The sequence below is a fragment of the Rhea pennata genome, chromosome 1, assembly GCF_028389875.1.
Source record: "Rhea pennata isolate bPtePen1 chromosome 1, bPtePen1.pri, whole genome shotgun sequence".
In the NCBI taxonomy this organism is placed as follows: domain Eukaryota; kingdom Metazoa; phylum Chordata; class Aves; order Rheiformes; family Rheidae; genus Rhea; species Rhea pennata.
Window position 1 is genome coordinate 10,156,808 of NC_084663.1, and position 15,916 is coordinate 10,172,723.

Here is a 15,916-nt window from a genome sequence, read left to right on the forward strand (position 1 = left end):
ATCTAGCCACTTGTAAGATTATATTTTTGCCCTGGTGATGGATGACTTGTTAGAGTACCCTTGAACAGTAATCTGCCTTAAAGTTCTGGTGGTTCAAAACTGAAGGGTAAGCATTTGCTGATCTTACTATTAACCTGCAATTCATAAGCTACATTATCTTTCAGACTCCCTCACTGTCTCCTTTTTGGTTTTGCTCTTTCTGTTTCTGTCTCTTTTTTGTCACGTATAGGCAAGTTTTGGCTATCACTTAGCTTTACAGGAAAAAAATGAATTAACAAAAATTACGTAAAGTTTGCCAAATTTCCACAAAATCCAATCCACTATAATATTTATATTCCAAGAATATGCTGACAGTTGATAACATTAAATATCATTGCGGTGTTCACATTACCTAAACTTTATATCCTGTAATGTGTGGTCTTTTACATTATTGATGGGGCCAGAAGGGATGAAGCAGCTCTGACATGTCCACCTTCCATACTCAGCATGTTCAAAGCGCCAGACTCATTTGTCAGTGCCCTGCACCTGGAAAACATCTTTGCCGGAAGAATGTTCTGCAGAATTAAGTAGCGTGGGAGGTTAGACTATATTTCTATCGGATTTAAAAGAGGAACCAAAGATTTTTATGAGAGGGCAAAAAAGGGCAAAAGCAATAGACCTGTGCAGTTGTGATGATGTAATGATTTAAAAAAACAGAGCAGAGCAACAGCAGCTTTCACTCCTGGGGAGGGGGCAGGCAAAAGTTTGTGGTCATATTTGTTTATATTCAAGGTTTAAAGCTTATCTTCCTCACTAAGTGTTTCATTTCTGAGAACCTGTTATTCCAGAGAGGTAGAATTCACTATATTCTAGTTTTGCCCAAGTACAATTCTGCTATAACCTGCTATATTCTGCACCAGGAAGGTTTTTGCATTTAATCGTCTAAGTGGTTTTAAGATATCAAGCATTTTAATTTCAAAAATCTTGAAATAACATAATAAAAGGGTGATCTAGTTCATTTTTTGTAATAGCAGAAATGCTTGTTTTAACACAGTCTAGGGGCCTGAAAGAATTAGATACCGATCATTAAAACATTCAAGAAATCACCTGTTATGAATGTAATTAACATAGCTTACTGAATAGCTAATAATACCCTTCTTGTCAAAGAAGATACAATAAGAACATGTCCACTGGCGTAGATTTGTAAGGAAAAGTATGGTAAGTGAGATCAGTCTGAATATTTGACAGCAAGCCCTGGCAGATAGATAACAAATCTGCAGGTTTATAGTTTATACTAAACATTTAAAGTAGGAACCAAAAAAGATTTGTTCCACTCAGATCCACTCAGATGAAGTAGCTCTCTTATGAAATATAATGTAACAGCACAGCAGCCCAGACTTTGCTTTAAGGCTTTCTTTGGTAAGTGAAGTGATTCAATTAGGAATATGTAAATATTGAAGCAGCCATTTCTTTTTTTAAGTAAAATATTGTTCATACTGTAAGTACAGTTTTACTTATGGGATAGAGCTTTCAAATTAGAACGGCAAAACACTCAGTACAATAGAACTAAGTATCCCTGTCAAATTTGCTGATCGGTACACTGGGGCATTTTGAAGCTCTGCTGTTAATACAAGGTGAGAGTAGGGATGGACTTTTCTGTCATATGTGTTAAGCATAAACAATATATTCTCTGTGAACAAGCCTTCCTCTTTTTTTTTTTTTTTTTTTTACTTTTTACTTTTTTTTTTTTACTTTTTATTTCTTCCTGCAAGATTCTTATAGAGTATACCTTATGAGACAAAACAAAGCTTTTTGTCATAGAAACCTATAGAAACTCAATAAAAGGGACAGTTCTACTCAGCTGAAATCTTTAGTCATTCCCATGGGAAGGAGGAGCCCAGAGTTTCTAGTCCATGTTCTGGAACAGTTTATATACTTTATCTGCCGACTGGTTAATATAAAATGCATAGAGTATTTTGAGAACAAGGGCCAGAATTTAGAGTTCTTTCCCAGAAAAGTAATTTAACTACTAGAGTCATGCTCCTACTTGTTCATTCTTCCTGAAGCCTGAATATTTGCTACTTTGTTGTATAGCTTCAGCAGGAAATGGAGAAAGCATCCATCCTTACCTTCCAATCTAAGAGCTAATAGCTTGTAATTAGACTTTTTTATGGCAAGAGAATCTTGGTTTCAATCCATTTAGAAAAGGAAATTGAACTCATGTCTGCCTTGTCTCAAGTGACAGATTAAGCCACTAAAAAATTCTAAAAATGTTATGCAGCAGTATATTTTCTCTGGACAGATTCTCAAGGAAAATTGCAGTTACACCTCGTCTTGTAGGTGTTTTCAGCATAATTGAAGCCGAGGATTAGTCAGAAGAACTTCTTGGTTTTGGATTATGCTCAAGTCTGGTATGATTTAGGAAACAAGTGTTTCAAACTAAGGATATGGACAAGGCCAGGAGCACAGCTTTTGATACCTTGAGGACTCCACAGTTACAAGGTGGTCCCTGTGAGTATAAGCATCTTCAAGGTCAGACACAAATTGAGGGTAGATCTGGAGGAAAGTTGCTTAGCTATAATTTTGAATTTAAGTGCTTAATTTCCAATTGTATCTTGGTTTTAGTGTCCCAGGGTACCTCAACACTGCAAAGTGCAAAGGTCTATGAGCTAACACTCCATGAAATAAATGTGAAGTCTGCGTGACTGGTGGCCACAGCAGCTCAAGTCTCAAAGCTGTACAGCTCTACCTCTAAGTTGTGCTGCCTCTAAGCTAACCAGCTTTGCGGAAGGGACAAAGCACATGTATGAAGTTGTACAACTTCAAAAACCAAAGTCATTTACATTAAACCAAACCATGATGAAATTCAGTTGCCTCGACATAGTGGGCATTCAGTACCATTTTAGACTCTCTGGGATAGTTCACATGTTGTCTAGATGAGTCCTGGCATTCAGAAGCTTCCACGTCCTATTTACCATGCTAATATCTCAGATATCACAAAGGACAGAAATTCACTAGTACATTTGTGTTTTGGTGAAAAAAAAAAAACACTCCCCAGGTCCCTCCACTTGGTGTTTTGCCACCCTTCCAGATATCAGGTCTACATCTGTGCTGGTCTATATACTCATTGCAAAAACATGCCTGTATACCTTTTACTGGAGGTAGTTCTAGAAATACCTTCTTACAAGTCTGATCTTGAAAGGTGTTTAATATTCTCAACTTCCATTTAAAAAATCAGAGATGCAGGTGTACTTAGCAATACTGAATCTTATGTGACTAGTTGCTAGTTCACATGATTAAGTTCATTATGCTTAATATTCTCACTGAAAGCAGGTGACTGATATCTCTGATGCAAGTAAAAAATTATTGTCTCACTTATGAAAAGCTCATCTCAACAGGAAAATAAATCAGCAGAATCTATCAATGTGTCTCTTCTGTGACTTCAGTATGACTAAAACTTTAAATTTTAGTTCTCCTCAAACCAAGACTGATTCATAAATAAAATATATAGAATGTTTTATATTCTTGCAAATAAAAAGAGGTTTTATTTAGGACCAAAGACATATTCCCAGTTCTGCTTTAATCCCATTTCTAATATGATCACAAACAAGTAATGTTCTTCTGAAGCAACTATCTGCTGGATTTGCTTGGTGAGAGAAGCTTCCTCTGAGCATAGCATCTCCACGCTGCTGTGCAGTCTTAAGATCAGTGTCATCATCAAATACATGCATACATATGATTTGTACATTACACACAGACAAAAAAAGAATTTTATTATACTCTGTCATGATCTTGCTGTGTGACTTAGTTTCTCCATATCTAAAAACAAGCTGATCATACCTAGTTGCAAAGTGCTTTGACTAATATCATAAAAACATGCTATGGAAAGCTTAGATTTTATTAAAATTACACAACAATTTAATCCATAGATTATCTGAAACCATTAAATCTCAAAAATGAAATCAGTTATAAGGCTGAATTTCTGTTATGACTCATTTCATGTAAATTTTATTATCTAGGTAAACAGCTTTCAGAAACTAGTTGTTTTCAGGCGCTTTTCCGGATTAACCAATCGAAGAAATAGATTGGGTTATTTTATTACTAAACTTCCTTATCATCAACATAATACAAAAAAAAACTTAAAATGAAATGAAATTGTAGAAACACATCTGTTGGATCTGTCATCAAAGGCTAAAATTCTTACTTGGCTCAAAAGTACATGTCTAGTCTCTGTTCTCTTTTCTATACTTTCAAATATTACTAAGATACCATGAGGAAAAATAACCTTTCTATGGGAAAGGTTCACATTAAATTCAAATAAAATTTTCAGATATCATTGATTTGAAAAAAAAATTACTCAGCGTAGAACACTTTTGATAGTGATTATGACTTCTGGTGGTTTAATCTTTGGGTGTTTTATGAGGCTGTGATTCTCAGATTAAAGACACACATCCATTTCTGAAAACCAAGCCATACAGCTTATGGTCTCAAGTGCATGCTGTAATGTTGCATCCATTTGATAACTTCTTCTGACATGCAGAACCAGCTCCTCACAGTGTAGCTGTGGCTTATGCATAGTTGAAAAGGTGTCACGTGAATGCATGAGCATAGCTGCTGGTTTGGCACCACCAAAATGATACTCTTTTGGTGTGTTTTGGTGGGCAGTGAGGTGGTTTGAGCTGGTTGAAAGGCAGAGCTCCGAGGGTTGTCATCAGTGGAGCAGAATCTAGTTGGAGGCCTGTGACAAGTGGTGTCCCCCAAAGGTCAGTACTGTGTCCAGACTTGTTCAGCTTATTACTCATCAGTGACCTGGATGAGGGGACAGAGTGCCTCCTCAGCAAGTTTGCTGATGATCCCAAGCTGGGAGGAGTGGCTGACACACCTGAGGGCTGTGCTGCCATTCAGAGAGACCTGGACAGGCTGGACAGTTGGGCGGAGAGGAACCTCCTGAGGTTCAACAAATGTTAAAAGGGGAAAGTTATCTCCCCCCATCCCCATGTTATGATTGCACACAAAGACTGTGATGTAAAGATCCAGATACAACTCTTATGGAGAGCTGGCTGGTTTGGAAATTGTTCCCAGGTGTTTTGTGTCTTTTTCTTGCTCAAAGATTATACGATTAGCCTTTTAATGTCCCACAAGTTTTTGCTGAGTTTCCTAGGAGGATAGGAGAACAAAGCCATGAAGCTAAGCTGTTTGGTATTTATCACGCACACTCTGATTGTGTTTCAGAGCTCTGGGATTTAAACAGGACGTCAGTCTTTCACAGCCCGTTTGGATATCTTGGTCTTCACATAATGCTGCTGGACGAGTATCAAGAGCGACTGTTTGTGGGAGGAAGAGACCTCTTGTATTCCCTCAGCTTGGATCGAGTCAGCGACAACTACCGAGAGGTGAAGTAAAAAAATATATATATTATTTACTTTGCAACATAATGTGTAGCACACAATATGATTGGAAAAGAGATGACAGATCTTTTTGTAGACGTTAAAGTTTTGTATAGTAACATAAAAATCTATGTTATATATGTGTATATATATATATAGTCTATGTAAAACTATGCTCTCTGCCTTGAGATCTGCATGCAGAGTATGACAAATTAAAGGAGGGTCTTCTTGCTGGCTTGCTTGCTTGCCTGTTTTTATGATGTGCAAAAGATGAGAAACTAGAATAAATGGAGCTTGACCTAACATATCTGGAAACATGACCTCGCTGGGGATTAGCTCCTCTTAAAACAAATGTCATGATCCTTTTCTTGTTTCCTCAGTATTCACTCAGTACTGATTTCACTCAGCAGTACCTAGGGTAAGCCTGATCATCCCACAACATTATCAGCAAAAGTGTGGAATGACATATTTCTGTTATATCAGTGCTTAATTACTGAGACACATAGAGTGAAGTTTCTGGAACCAAGACACTAGTTGATTCATTATTATCCTGGTTCTTCATTAAGTTGCCTTTAACTGTGTGTTGATTAGCCTTTGACCTTTCTTTTCAAACTGAAGAATTTATCTTAACTAATCTAAAACAGCTATTATAAGCTAGTGAAAGTACAAGAGTGGAGGCAAGTTTCTGGATTTTATTTTCTCTTCAGCAAACAGGATGAGTCACTAGCTACAACAGAGATGTTTCATAAAGTTGGTAGCTTTGGAGCAGATTTCATAGAACTTTTTCATTTTCTAGGTTCTAGAAAACAGTTGGAGTTTTAATTCATTGTCTTCCCTTTTTCCACAATTTGGAATATGAATATATTCTCTTAAAAATAAAAGAAAAAATAAATTAAATCCAATCAGAGATATATCTCTTCTGCAGTGAAACAACCCAGTCAATCCTCAGCTCTAATGACCATACTAAGAGTCCCTCAAATTAAAACAAATCTGCTGATATAACATATCTGCCTATTGACAGCCAAAGTAAGCTAGCAAACCCAATAAAACCCCCAAATCTTTAATACACTGTATTGTTCCCTAAGGTTCCACTTTCTTTCAAAAATGAAGCCCTAGTCAGAAGGATAGATTATAAATTTTTTAAATGATTAGTTGTTTGTGATTTTTTGTGCTTAACAATATTAACAGCATATATTATCTTAAGCACCTTTCGTGTCATACGGAGAAGGAATATATATGAAACTGCGAAAGTCTCTCAAGGAACAAAATGTCATTCCTGCATTGGTTGGGATTCCAAAAGTCTGGTTTTAGCCCCCAGATGTGCCATAGACTTTCTATGGCATCTTAAGCAAACATACAGCATCTTATTTCTCCATTAGTCAAGTGGAGAGTAATTATAATTTCTTTGCCTACTTTTTTTTTTTCTTTTTGTACCCTTTGTATCTCCCTGCCTGTCACATGCACAGAAATTATTGCACCATAAGTATCTGAACACAGTTGCTCTTGTGCTTTGGCTCCTGTATGAAGAATGTCTAACACTACCAGTGACAAGAATGATGGAGAATATGAAATGAGGATATCAATATTTACACAAAAATTAAAGCCATACATACACTTGCAGTGTTCTTTAAGCCAAAGCTCTGGAGGTACCCTCCATGTGACCTTCGATATCCCCAGAGATCTCATTCCCTTTGATACCACCTTTGAAATCAAACTTTGCAAATATCTGGGACTTGATCCAAAGTCTTTAAGGCTTGTAACGATCTAACACACTGATAGAAAACCTTCTTTGATGTCTGGTGCCAAATTTATTTTAAAAAGCATTGCAATTCATTGTAATTGGTGCCAGACTAGGTCTTCGTTGAAAGCAAACTTGAACTACTGCCAGTTCACCATCCCTGGTATAACAGCTCATAGAGAAGGATGACCTTTGGGTCTATTTTTCCTTTCTTGCAGAAGTAAAAATAATCTTGACTTCCTATTTCTCCTGGAACTCCTTACAGATATTCATTCTTCCTAACTTTGTTTCAAAGTGGTAGTGAAGGGCTATGAAGAGACTTCTTACCTAAGTAAATAGGCTTGTGCAGGAAGATTTTAGTGGGCTTTATCTGTTTCTGGTCCAGTATGAGATAGCTCCAGATTAGGCTTTCTGTGGTAATACAGCATAGAGCACTGATAAAACCTCTGGAGAAGCTAGATACATTTTCACTCCAGGGCAGACTTAACAAAAGTGAGCAAAACCGGGACTGGATTGCCTCTCCTTTGAATATTATGTAGGAATGTACCAATATTCAAATTTAAATGATAAGCACATAGTTTAGCATAATTTTAATTTGATTATCAACTGGAATTACCTCTCATGAGACAAGCTTGGTGTCTATCTCTTGATACTTTTAATATTTTCCAGTCGTAACCAGCTGCTTTTGCAGAAGTTGTGTTTTGGCCAAACACGAGTTATGCTGTTTGTAAAGTGCTATTTATTGACTCAAAACATGGACAGAATACTTGAATGAAATTTAATTGCTCATATAATCTCAGTCAGACAGGCTCACATAGTGGTCCATTCTGGCCTGAAATATTATAAAGCTCATACCGTTTCCTGAAATTAGTTTTTAGTAAACATGTCACCCTAGTTTTTGAGGTTAGTGGCTTAATAGTGAAGCTGTTTGGAGACACTATTTAGGATTCCAATGTCAATTAAACTGTTTCCTTTATCTAAATTTACTGAGGATCTGCCAATCATACTGCCTTACTACATAATTCCATGTATTCCTATTAAGAGTATGTTTAAAAGTAGCTTATTTTCTGTCTTTTAAATTCAATGCTAGAATTATATTACCAAAGACGAAAACACTGTGATGCAAGATGAAAAACCATCGCTAAATATGCAGTTTACAAATTTGTTTCACAGTAACTCACAGTAGTGACAGGTTTTGAATAATTATGTCCAAACAAAAGGTCAAGCATGCAGCCACATAAGATGTATGTTACTGGGATACTACACCAGTCTAGATGCGCAGGAGAAATTTCCCAGGAATGGCTATTGACAGCTTGCCAAAAGACTGTAGTCCTGGCAAAGAACCAATCTGGAATTAAAGCTGACAGTTGTCATAACTGTAAAAGCACAAATATCAGGAAAAATAACATGTTGCGGGTTAAAGGCTGCTGTTACAGCTGATTAGTATCTGGATTTCTATGCAGTGCAAACACATCCTGTGTTCTTCCAGTCAAAGAAAACTGTAATAATTACACAAATATAATTAAGTATAGTGAGCACATATTGAAAAAGTTCTACTTATGTCCACGTACTATCTATTTATTTGAAAACATGATTGACAGCTCTTCTCAGATGCATAAACCAAGCTAAGAAGTCTTTACAAAGATTTCAGCAGTAAAATCAATACAATAAATGGTTTTCATGCTGTTCAAGACTCTTTGTTTTTCTATGCACATACTTGCTACTATTTTTAGAACCAGAATACATGTAAAATTGAATTTCAAAAATTGATATGAAAGTAAAATATGATGCGCAGGCTCTGTTTTGGTTTCTAGTCTAAAAGAATCTTAAAGAGACTTTGAGTCTCTTTTAGTGTCTTCTATTGAGGTTCATCAGCTTTAATAAGAGTTACGAGTCTTAAAAAAAAATTCTGGACAAAGCTTCTTCAGAAAGCTCATTTTACTAAAATCATAATTCAGACCCATCTTCTTCAGGCAACAGGCATGGGCTTGCCTTAGAGGTAAGTAGTTATCTACAGATATCTGAGATAGATGCCTATACCTCTGCATGGCCACTGGAAAAGGTATAGAGATGTCTGTCTTTCTCTCTTATTTTAGTAGGAACCTTTCCATAACATAAGTCATGAAAGGCATCCTAATAGGAAATACGCATGTATTTGAGCTGCTGTAGGTCTGGGGCTTTGCTTAAAAAAGGATTTGTGTAGGATTCAGTTTGGAAAACAGGCACCTAGCAGCAGTGATGGATACAGTGACAGATGGTATTTCATTTTGCACATTAGCCTCTTGATTAGGGTAACACCCAGGAGGTAAAGCCATTTGTCTCCTTTGTAAGAGGTTTGTGCATACATCCCCCACTTCTCTTTAGTATGTACTAAGGCCCAAATTATTTCTGCTTACAATGCAGCTTCTTTTTGAGCTCCAAAAAAAAGGGGGGGGGGGCAGTGGCCTCCCTCTTCAGATTTCATCTCTCTCCTATTTCTCTTCATGCATTTAATTTGGTATCTCTTAAGTAGAGAGCGTGCATATAAAATCAAATTTGAACAGCATTGAGACTAAATATTCAAGTACAAAAATAACCAGTTACACACAGAATATTCAATATTAGGCTACAGAGTCAAGAGCTTATATTTGTTCTCCCTGTCGTTTCCCATTCCTAATAGCACCCTGAGCCACTGATATGGTACCCACTGGTATGGATAAAAGCTCCATTTTAGCCTGGTTATTAGGGCACTCCTTTGGGAACTGGAAGCAACGGGTGCAAACTGTCAGAGGCCCAGGAAATGCTAGAACTCACATCTCCTATCTTATCAATCAATGCTTTTGCTTAAAAAACATGCCTATTCCGACATCCAGCAGGGATAAAGTCCAGGACTGAGACCATCAAGCTTTGCGCTGAATGAATCAGGGGTGTTTTGAGCAGGAGGTTGGAGAAGTGTCCTCACAGGTCTTCAGTAGAGTTCAGGTACCTACCTACCTGGCACACTCAGAAGCAATATAGAGCCTAGACAAGCGTTAGATTTTTTCTCCCCATGGCAAGGAATGTCTGACCATACACAGGTAGCTTTTGGACCCAAAGCAAGTGTTCTGGTTGATTTTGGATTCCTTACAGGAGTTAGATGCTATCTGAGAGCAGGTGGTTCGGTTTGGCCACTGAAACTTAAGCACTTAGAGGTGCTGAAGTTGACAGTGACAACATACAGCAGAGCTCTTACTTTTAAGCATTATCTAATAGGCTTCCAGGATTTATAATTATCTCTGTGACTTAGATTTTCTCAGGTTAGGATTATTTTAAATTTAAGGAAACTAAGATAATTAAATTACCTCTACCCTGAAATGTTTTTGAGATAGAAATAATTTCTGGCCGGGCTACTGACAAAATTTCTTAATGATGACATCCATTTTTTGATTCTCTCTCTTAATTTCCAAGTTTTTTTTGTTTTAGCTGAGCCTGATCTCACCAAAGTAACATGTTTTTGTTTTCACTTTTAAAAGTTCTAAGAACTTAAGTAATCATTCCAGCCCTTTTAGTCATGATTTAACGTTGTTCTCATCCAAATCTGGATGTATCTGGAATGAAACATAGATTTTATACAGTAGGTAACTGAAAAAGTAATTGAAAAAATTCTTCTTGTGCAATTTGGCTTCACTTATAGTAATTGACTGTGAAGAGCTGATCCTGCTCCCAGGAGGTTAATCACTGACCCTCATTAACTTTGCTATAAACTATCTTTTTCCTTAAGTGTCACTTAAAGCAGGAAATCAATGCTTCAAAATTAATATTTTATGGGAAACTGTTGAAAATCACTGACAATTTATCAGGGCTATTCATGCTGAGTTTCTATAAAATGTTCAGTACATTAACTTCTCCTAAATTCCATTGGCTAGCATTAAGTTTGCTGAGTTACCCAAAAGAAAGTAGTTACATTCCAGGAACAATATTTGTTACATTGTTTTACACTTTTATAAATATTTAAGAATAGAACTACAATATTTTACCTGAAAGCTGTTCCAACATATAAAACAAATTATTAAATTGTAATATATGCTCTAACAATAAAAACTGTATACGCACTAAATGAATATTTCACATGAACAGTAGTGGAAAAGCTGGATTAACCTTGAACTATGTCCAGCTGAATGATTTTCTACATTTTTTTTTTCAGATTCGTTGGCCTAGCACACCTCTGCAGGCAGAAGAATGCATAATTAAAGGAAGAGATGCTGTAAGTATCATTAATTACAAATCAAATATATTTTAATTATACCAGTGGCTGATCCGAAACAAGGATTCAGGCATCCCTAAACTTCAGAGAGATCAAAGCACAGATACAGTTCTAAATGTTGCAGCTTAACATATGTAGCTACTGTGAATACACTAAATGATTAGTTTAATTGCTTTTCAGAACAGCTTATAAATGGGTAATGAACATTTTTGAACAGCTGAACTTTCTCCTAATTCTTTTTCTGGCAATAACAGAAAGGGTATCTTATCAATTTCCTTTTCCCATTTCTGTCTCCTTTTCTTCCCATACACATAGGATGCCCTGTCTGCTCAATCCTTTTGTACATTCTAATTTCTCTTTAAAATTCACATGGTCTGGAATACCTCCTTTCTGAGGTTATCTTAAAGGCTCATGGCATTTCTCTGGACCATTTTTGGACCTTGAGATTTCCAGGAGGGCTTGGTAGAAGAAAACGTTTTTCTATATTATTCAAACTTGGTGTTCATATTAAATAAATCCAAAACCTAAAATGCTTGAGCTTTATCTTATACTGCCCCTCAGTATAGGTTACTCTTACAGTTAAAGCTCTTTTACCTTTCCACCACAGCAATATTATGGGACATATTTTCTGATATTTTGTCTATGATAATATTTTTGTGGAAGGAGGGGTGAGTGTCTGGGCAAATAAATCCTTAACTCCTTATAGAAATAGGTACTAAGACTCCTAAGATTGCCAAAATCACTATATTTTAAAACTCAATCTGTAATTATAACTTTTCAAATTTGTATTGTGATAAATGTGAATATTTAAAGAACTTCTTACAGAAGATCATTCTTCCTGCCCTGTGAAAGTCACGTCTCCATTTTCAAAAAGAAAAGCAAAGGATCCTTACATAATCACACGACTTCAGAAAATGAGTCCGTAAGAAAAAGATGTTAAAATTGTGAAAGCTTAAAATACTTTAACACCAAACAATAGGAATTATTCTAATCCTCACAAGAGATTTAATTATATGTGGGATCATGCAAATGGATAATGATAATTAATTCTGTGAATCCTTAATAATTTCTATTAGTGAACTCAGTGAAGTAAATTGCTCAACCTGAAAGGAGTCTAAATTAGAATCAAAACCATTCCTATTACTTCTCTTTTTATCTCCTTCATTTTTTGTTTCCATAAACATATTGCTTAATGGTATTATGTCTTAAAATTAACCCTTTGCCATTTCTAAGTTTTGGATGCTATTTTTCATGCTATAAATTCTCAGAGAAAAAAAAACAGCAAAAACATTATTTATCAGTGTTCTTTAAAGCTTTTTGCTTATTTCAAAGTTGTTTTCCTCTTCATTTTACTTTACAAAACATATATTACTCACTTCATAACCAACATTAAATAGAACTTTAAATGGTGTAATACGTATCTCAGTGTCCAGGTATTTCACGTGTTCTCTGCTTCTCACTATATATAACACAACAGACCACTTTTATAAGCTCTTCAAAGGTTATCAGCTCATCGTGTAGCAGTAAAACGTTAAGCATTGTAGTCATTAAAACAGTTCTAGAAAGCTTGTAACAAACTAAATAGGACGATTACAAAAGCCTAATGTTAGTGAGACGTGTCTCACCTTAAACCTGGGCCCTGCTTTTCTGGTGGGGATCAAGCTAGCAATGAAACCCTTCTGCTCTCGTCCAGTATGCCAAAAACAACACCCGTTAGCCTGTGCTATGAGAGCTTTTAATTCATGCAATTATTTTATCAGATTGGAAATCATTCAGAAATAGAGATCAGATTCACCAGTGATGACTAGTTCCTTCACACTAAGAAGTTTCAGATGAATAATATTCCACAGATCTATTCATGTTTCTCTGAGTCTGCTAAAGGCAATCACAACAGTTAATTATTCAATATAGTAGGAGGGCAGTTTATTTTGACAGCCCCCTTGATGCATTTTAACGACCTCCCTCTTTGTTATGTGTAAGGGATATTATTACTGGGGTGAGCAGCAATGCCTAGCTGCCTGATGCTTTCCAGAATAGCACCCTCTTCCATTTGGTTATGATTTTGATAAAGTATAGCCATTTGGAATTATATTTTCTGTATTTGGTATCTGCCTGATCTAGGAGGATTTTTTTGCAGAAATTTTCATGCATTTTTATGAGAAATTACAAGCACAGGAAAAAAAGAAGTGCAACTTTTTCCACTGAAAAGCCATATCAACAAAAAATCTAAGATCTTTCTTCCTCCAAGATGTCTTTGATACAAATATTAGGAGATGCAGAGATATTTGGGAAGGAATTTTCTCCTTAGTAGAAACCATGTGGAGGAAAGCTCACACTAGCAGAGAGCACACTAGAAAAGAATGGATGAAGCAGGAAATTCATAACTGGAAGGGAGGAAGAATGAGGAAAAGCATTAGATCCCAATAAAGCATCTAATTTAAAAGCTGCAAGACATCACACAATTCCTACATATTACCATCCCATTAATACCAGTCAACAAAGGCCTGTGAAACCCACAGGCAAGCGGGGTATGTCTGTGTCTGAGTGCTGGTCCATTTATAAAAGATAAGGTAATCTCAATTCATCTTTTCTCTCAATTACTGATAATTCAAGCATAGCAAGGCTTTTTTTCCAGTGGATCTAAGTAATCTTGTCCTGATGATAGAAAATATGGATATATTTGCTGATTTTTAAGATTCTGTAAAAAAAAAAAAAAAAAAAAGAGAGAGAGAGAGAGAGAGAAAGAAAAAAGCTAAAGAATTAAGAAATCTCATAAACAACAAACATATGATATTTAATTACACAATGAATTACTTGTCTGTGTAGGTTACTTGCTTCTTTCTGCTAGTATAATATACGTTCTTGTTGCGTGGTTAAGTATGTAATAGAGCATGTAATAAGGGAGACTTTCTCCATAGGATTCTTACTGATTTGTTGGAGAATTTGGAAGACTTATAAGGGACTGCAAATGTCTGAAGAAAGTAAAAGGATGACATCTCAGTTTTGAACTTAATACTGTTTTGTAAGAGCTGAATTCTGCCCATGCTTCTGCCGCAGACTCCCCCTGTGTCGTTAAGCTTTCACAGATGCTCATTAAGACCTAGGATTCTTCACATCTAAGTTTAACAGTCTGAAAACTAGTCATCATCTAAAGCAGTCATCCAGGCTTCCTATGCTGTCATCAGCGAAGGACAGTAATTTTCCCCAAAGGAAATTCCTCTACTCTGTTTCACACATTTATTTTAAGATAGAATTAATTGCCTTTTGGAGGTGTCTGGTGTTCTTCATTGACCATTGAAGGAGCTTAGATGAATAGTTAGATTGAGATTAGGTATTTTAAAGCAGATGCCTAAACTATTGATAGCTAAAGCTAGCTGAGATTAACATCATTGTAACTGTGTCTTCTAAAATTCTGTGTCTTCTTTAAATTCTTTAAACCCATGGTCTGAGTTGCAGAAATGCTGAGCAATGAAAATGAAAGAAAATTTTGCTCCAAACATAGAAATTACTGTATAAAGTTAATACTGTGGAAAACTAAGTCCCAGGAGTCCCAAAATCAATGGATACTTTTATCTCACTCTTTGTGTTTCTAGTTGAGCACAGGAAGGATAACGACTCCCCATCTCAAAGGGATGTTTGAAAAAATTTTAATTGTAATATTTATGAAGCTGCAAATACACTAATGAGTCCCAGAGTACAACCCAGGGGAAATGAATAATTTCTTCAAAGGAGGGTTTGAATAGTGAAAGTAGATAAAGCATGAGCATATACAATAAAAAAAAAGTATATTGATTAGCTGTTCATTACATATGAAATTAATGGTGCAGAGGTCTTGTGGAAAAATATAAAAATTTTTTTTCTTGAAGGAAAGTTTATTTAAGTTGAGAGTGAAGTCATTTGCTGAATGTTCATATCTCATGCTCTGAGTCTAATATCTAGTGTGTTATAACAAAACTTAGTAGAGCAAATATTTAAATTCATAGAATAACTCAGAGATTAAAAAAGCACAAAATATATATTTTATAACTTAATAACACCTAACTAGTTAAGTGTCTAAAATAACTTGTGATAAATCAGGATTTTAAAAATTACTTTTTTTCATGTCAGGAGTGTCCATCCACGAGTTCAGTTCTAGTGTAAAGCAAGATAAATAAGATTTTACAGGTAACAGAATTGAAATTCTCAATATGCATACTGTCATCTGAAGACACTTAAGATATTTTCTTTTCAAAAAATATATTTTAAAATGTTAAGATTTACATCTGCCTATTTTTTATGCAAATAAGGATGAATGTGCAAATTACATCCGTGTCCTTCACCGATACAACAGAACACATCTTCTGGCTTGTGGAACAGGAGCTTTTGATCCGCTCTGCACTTTTATTAGAGCTGGACATTCATCAGAGGTAAGAACTTTATTTTACAGAAATGACTCTCTTGTTCTGTATTTCAGAAAGTCCTCCATGGTTAAAAATAAATGTTTAAATTCAAGATCTCAGAGTTCTTTTACAGATCACTCAAAAGATATTTTCATTAATAAAATCTAGTGAGACTCAGAAGTCTTTTTTATCCTAGAGTCTTATTGCTAGT

At 35.7% G+C, this 15,916-nt stretch overlaps 1 protein-coding gene across 1 annotated transcript in view; it reads left to right on the top strand.

The window, feature by feature from the left end:
* The first annotated feature begins 5,261 nt into the window (after positions 1–5,261).
* Positions 5,262–15,916, top strand: part of SEMA3E (semaphorin 3E) — a 66,777-nt gene continuing 56,122 nt past the window's right edge. Inside the window, exons 1-3 of the mRNA XM_062597744.1 lie at positions 5,262–5,372; positions 11,267–11,326; positions 15,613–15,732. Coding sequence (XP_062453728.1) covers positions 5,277–5,372; positions 11,267–11,326; positions 15,613–15,732 — 276 coding nt within the window. The 5' untranslated portion in view covers positions 5,262–5,276. The remainder of the gene's footprint in view (positions 5,373–11,266; positions 11,327–15,612; positions 15,733–15,916) is intronic.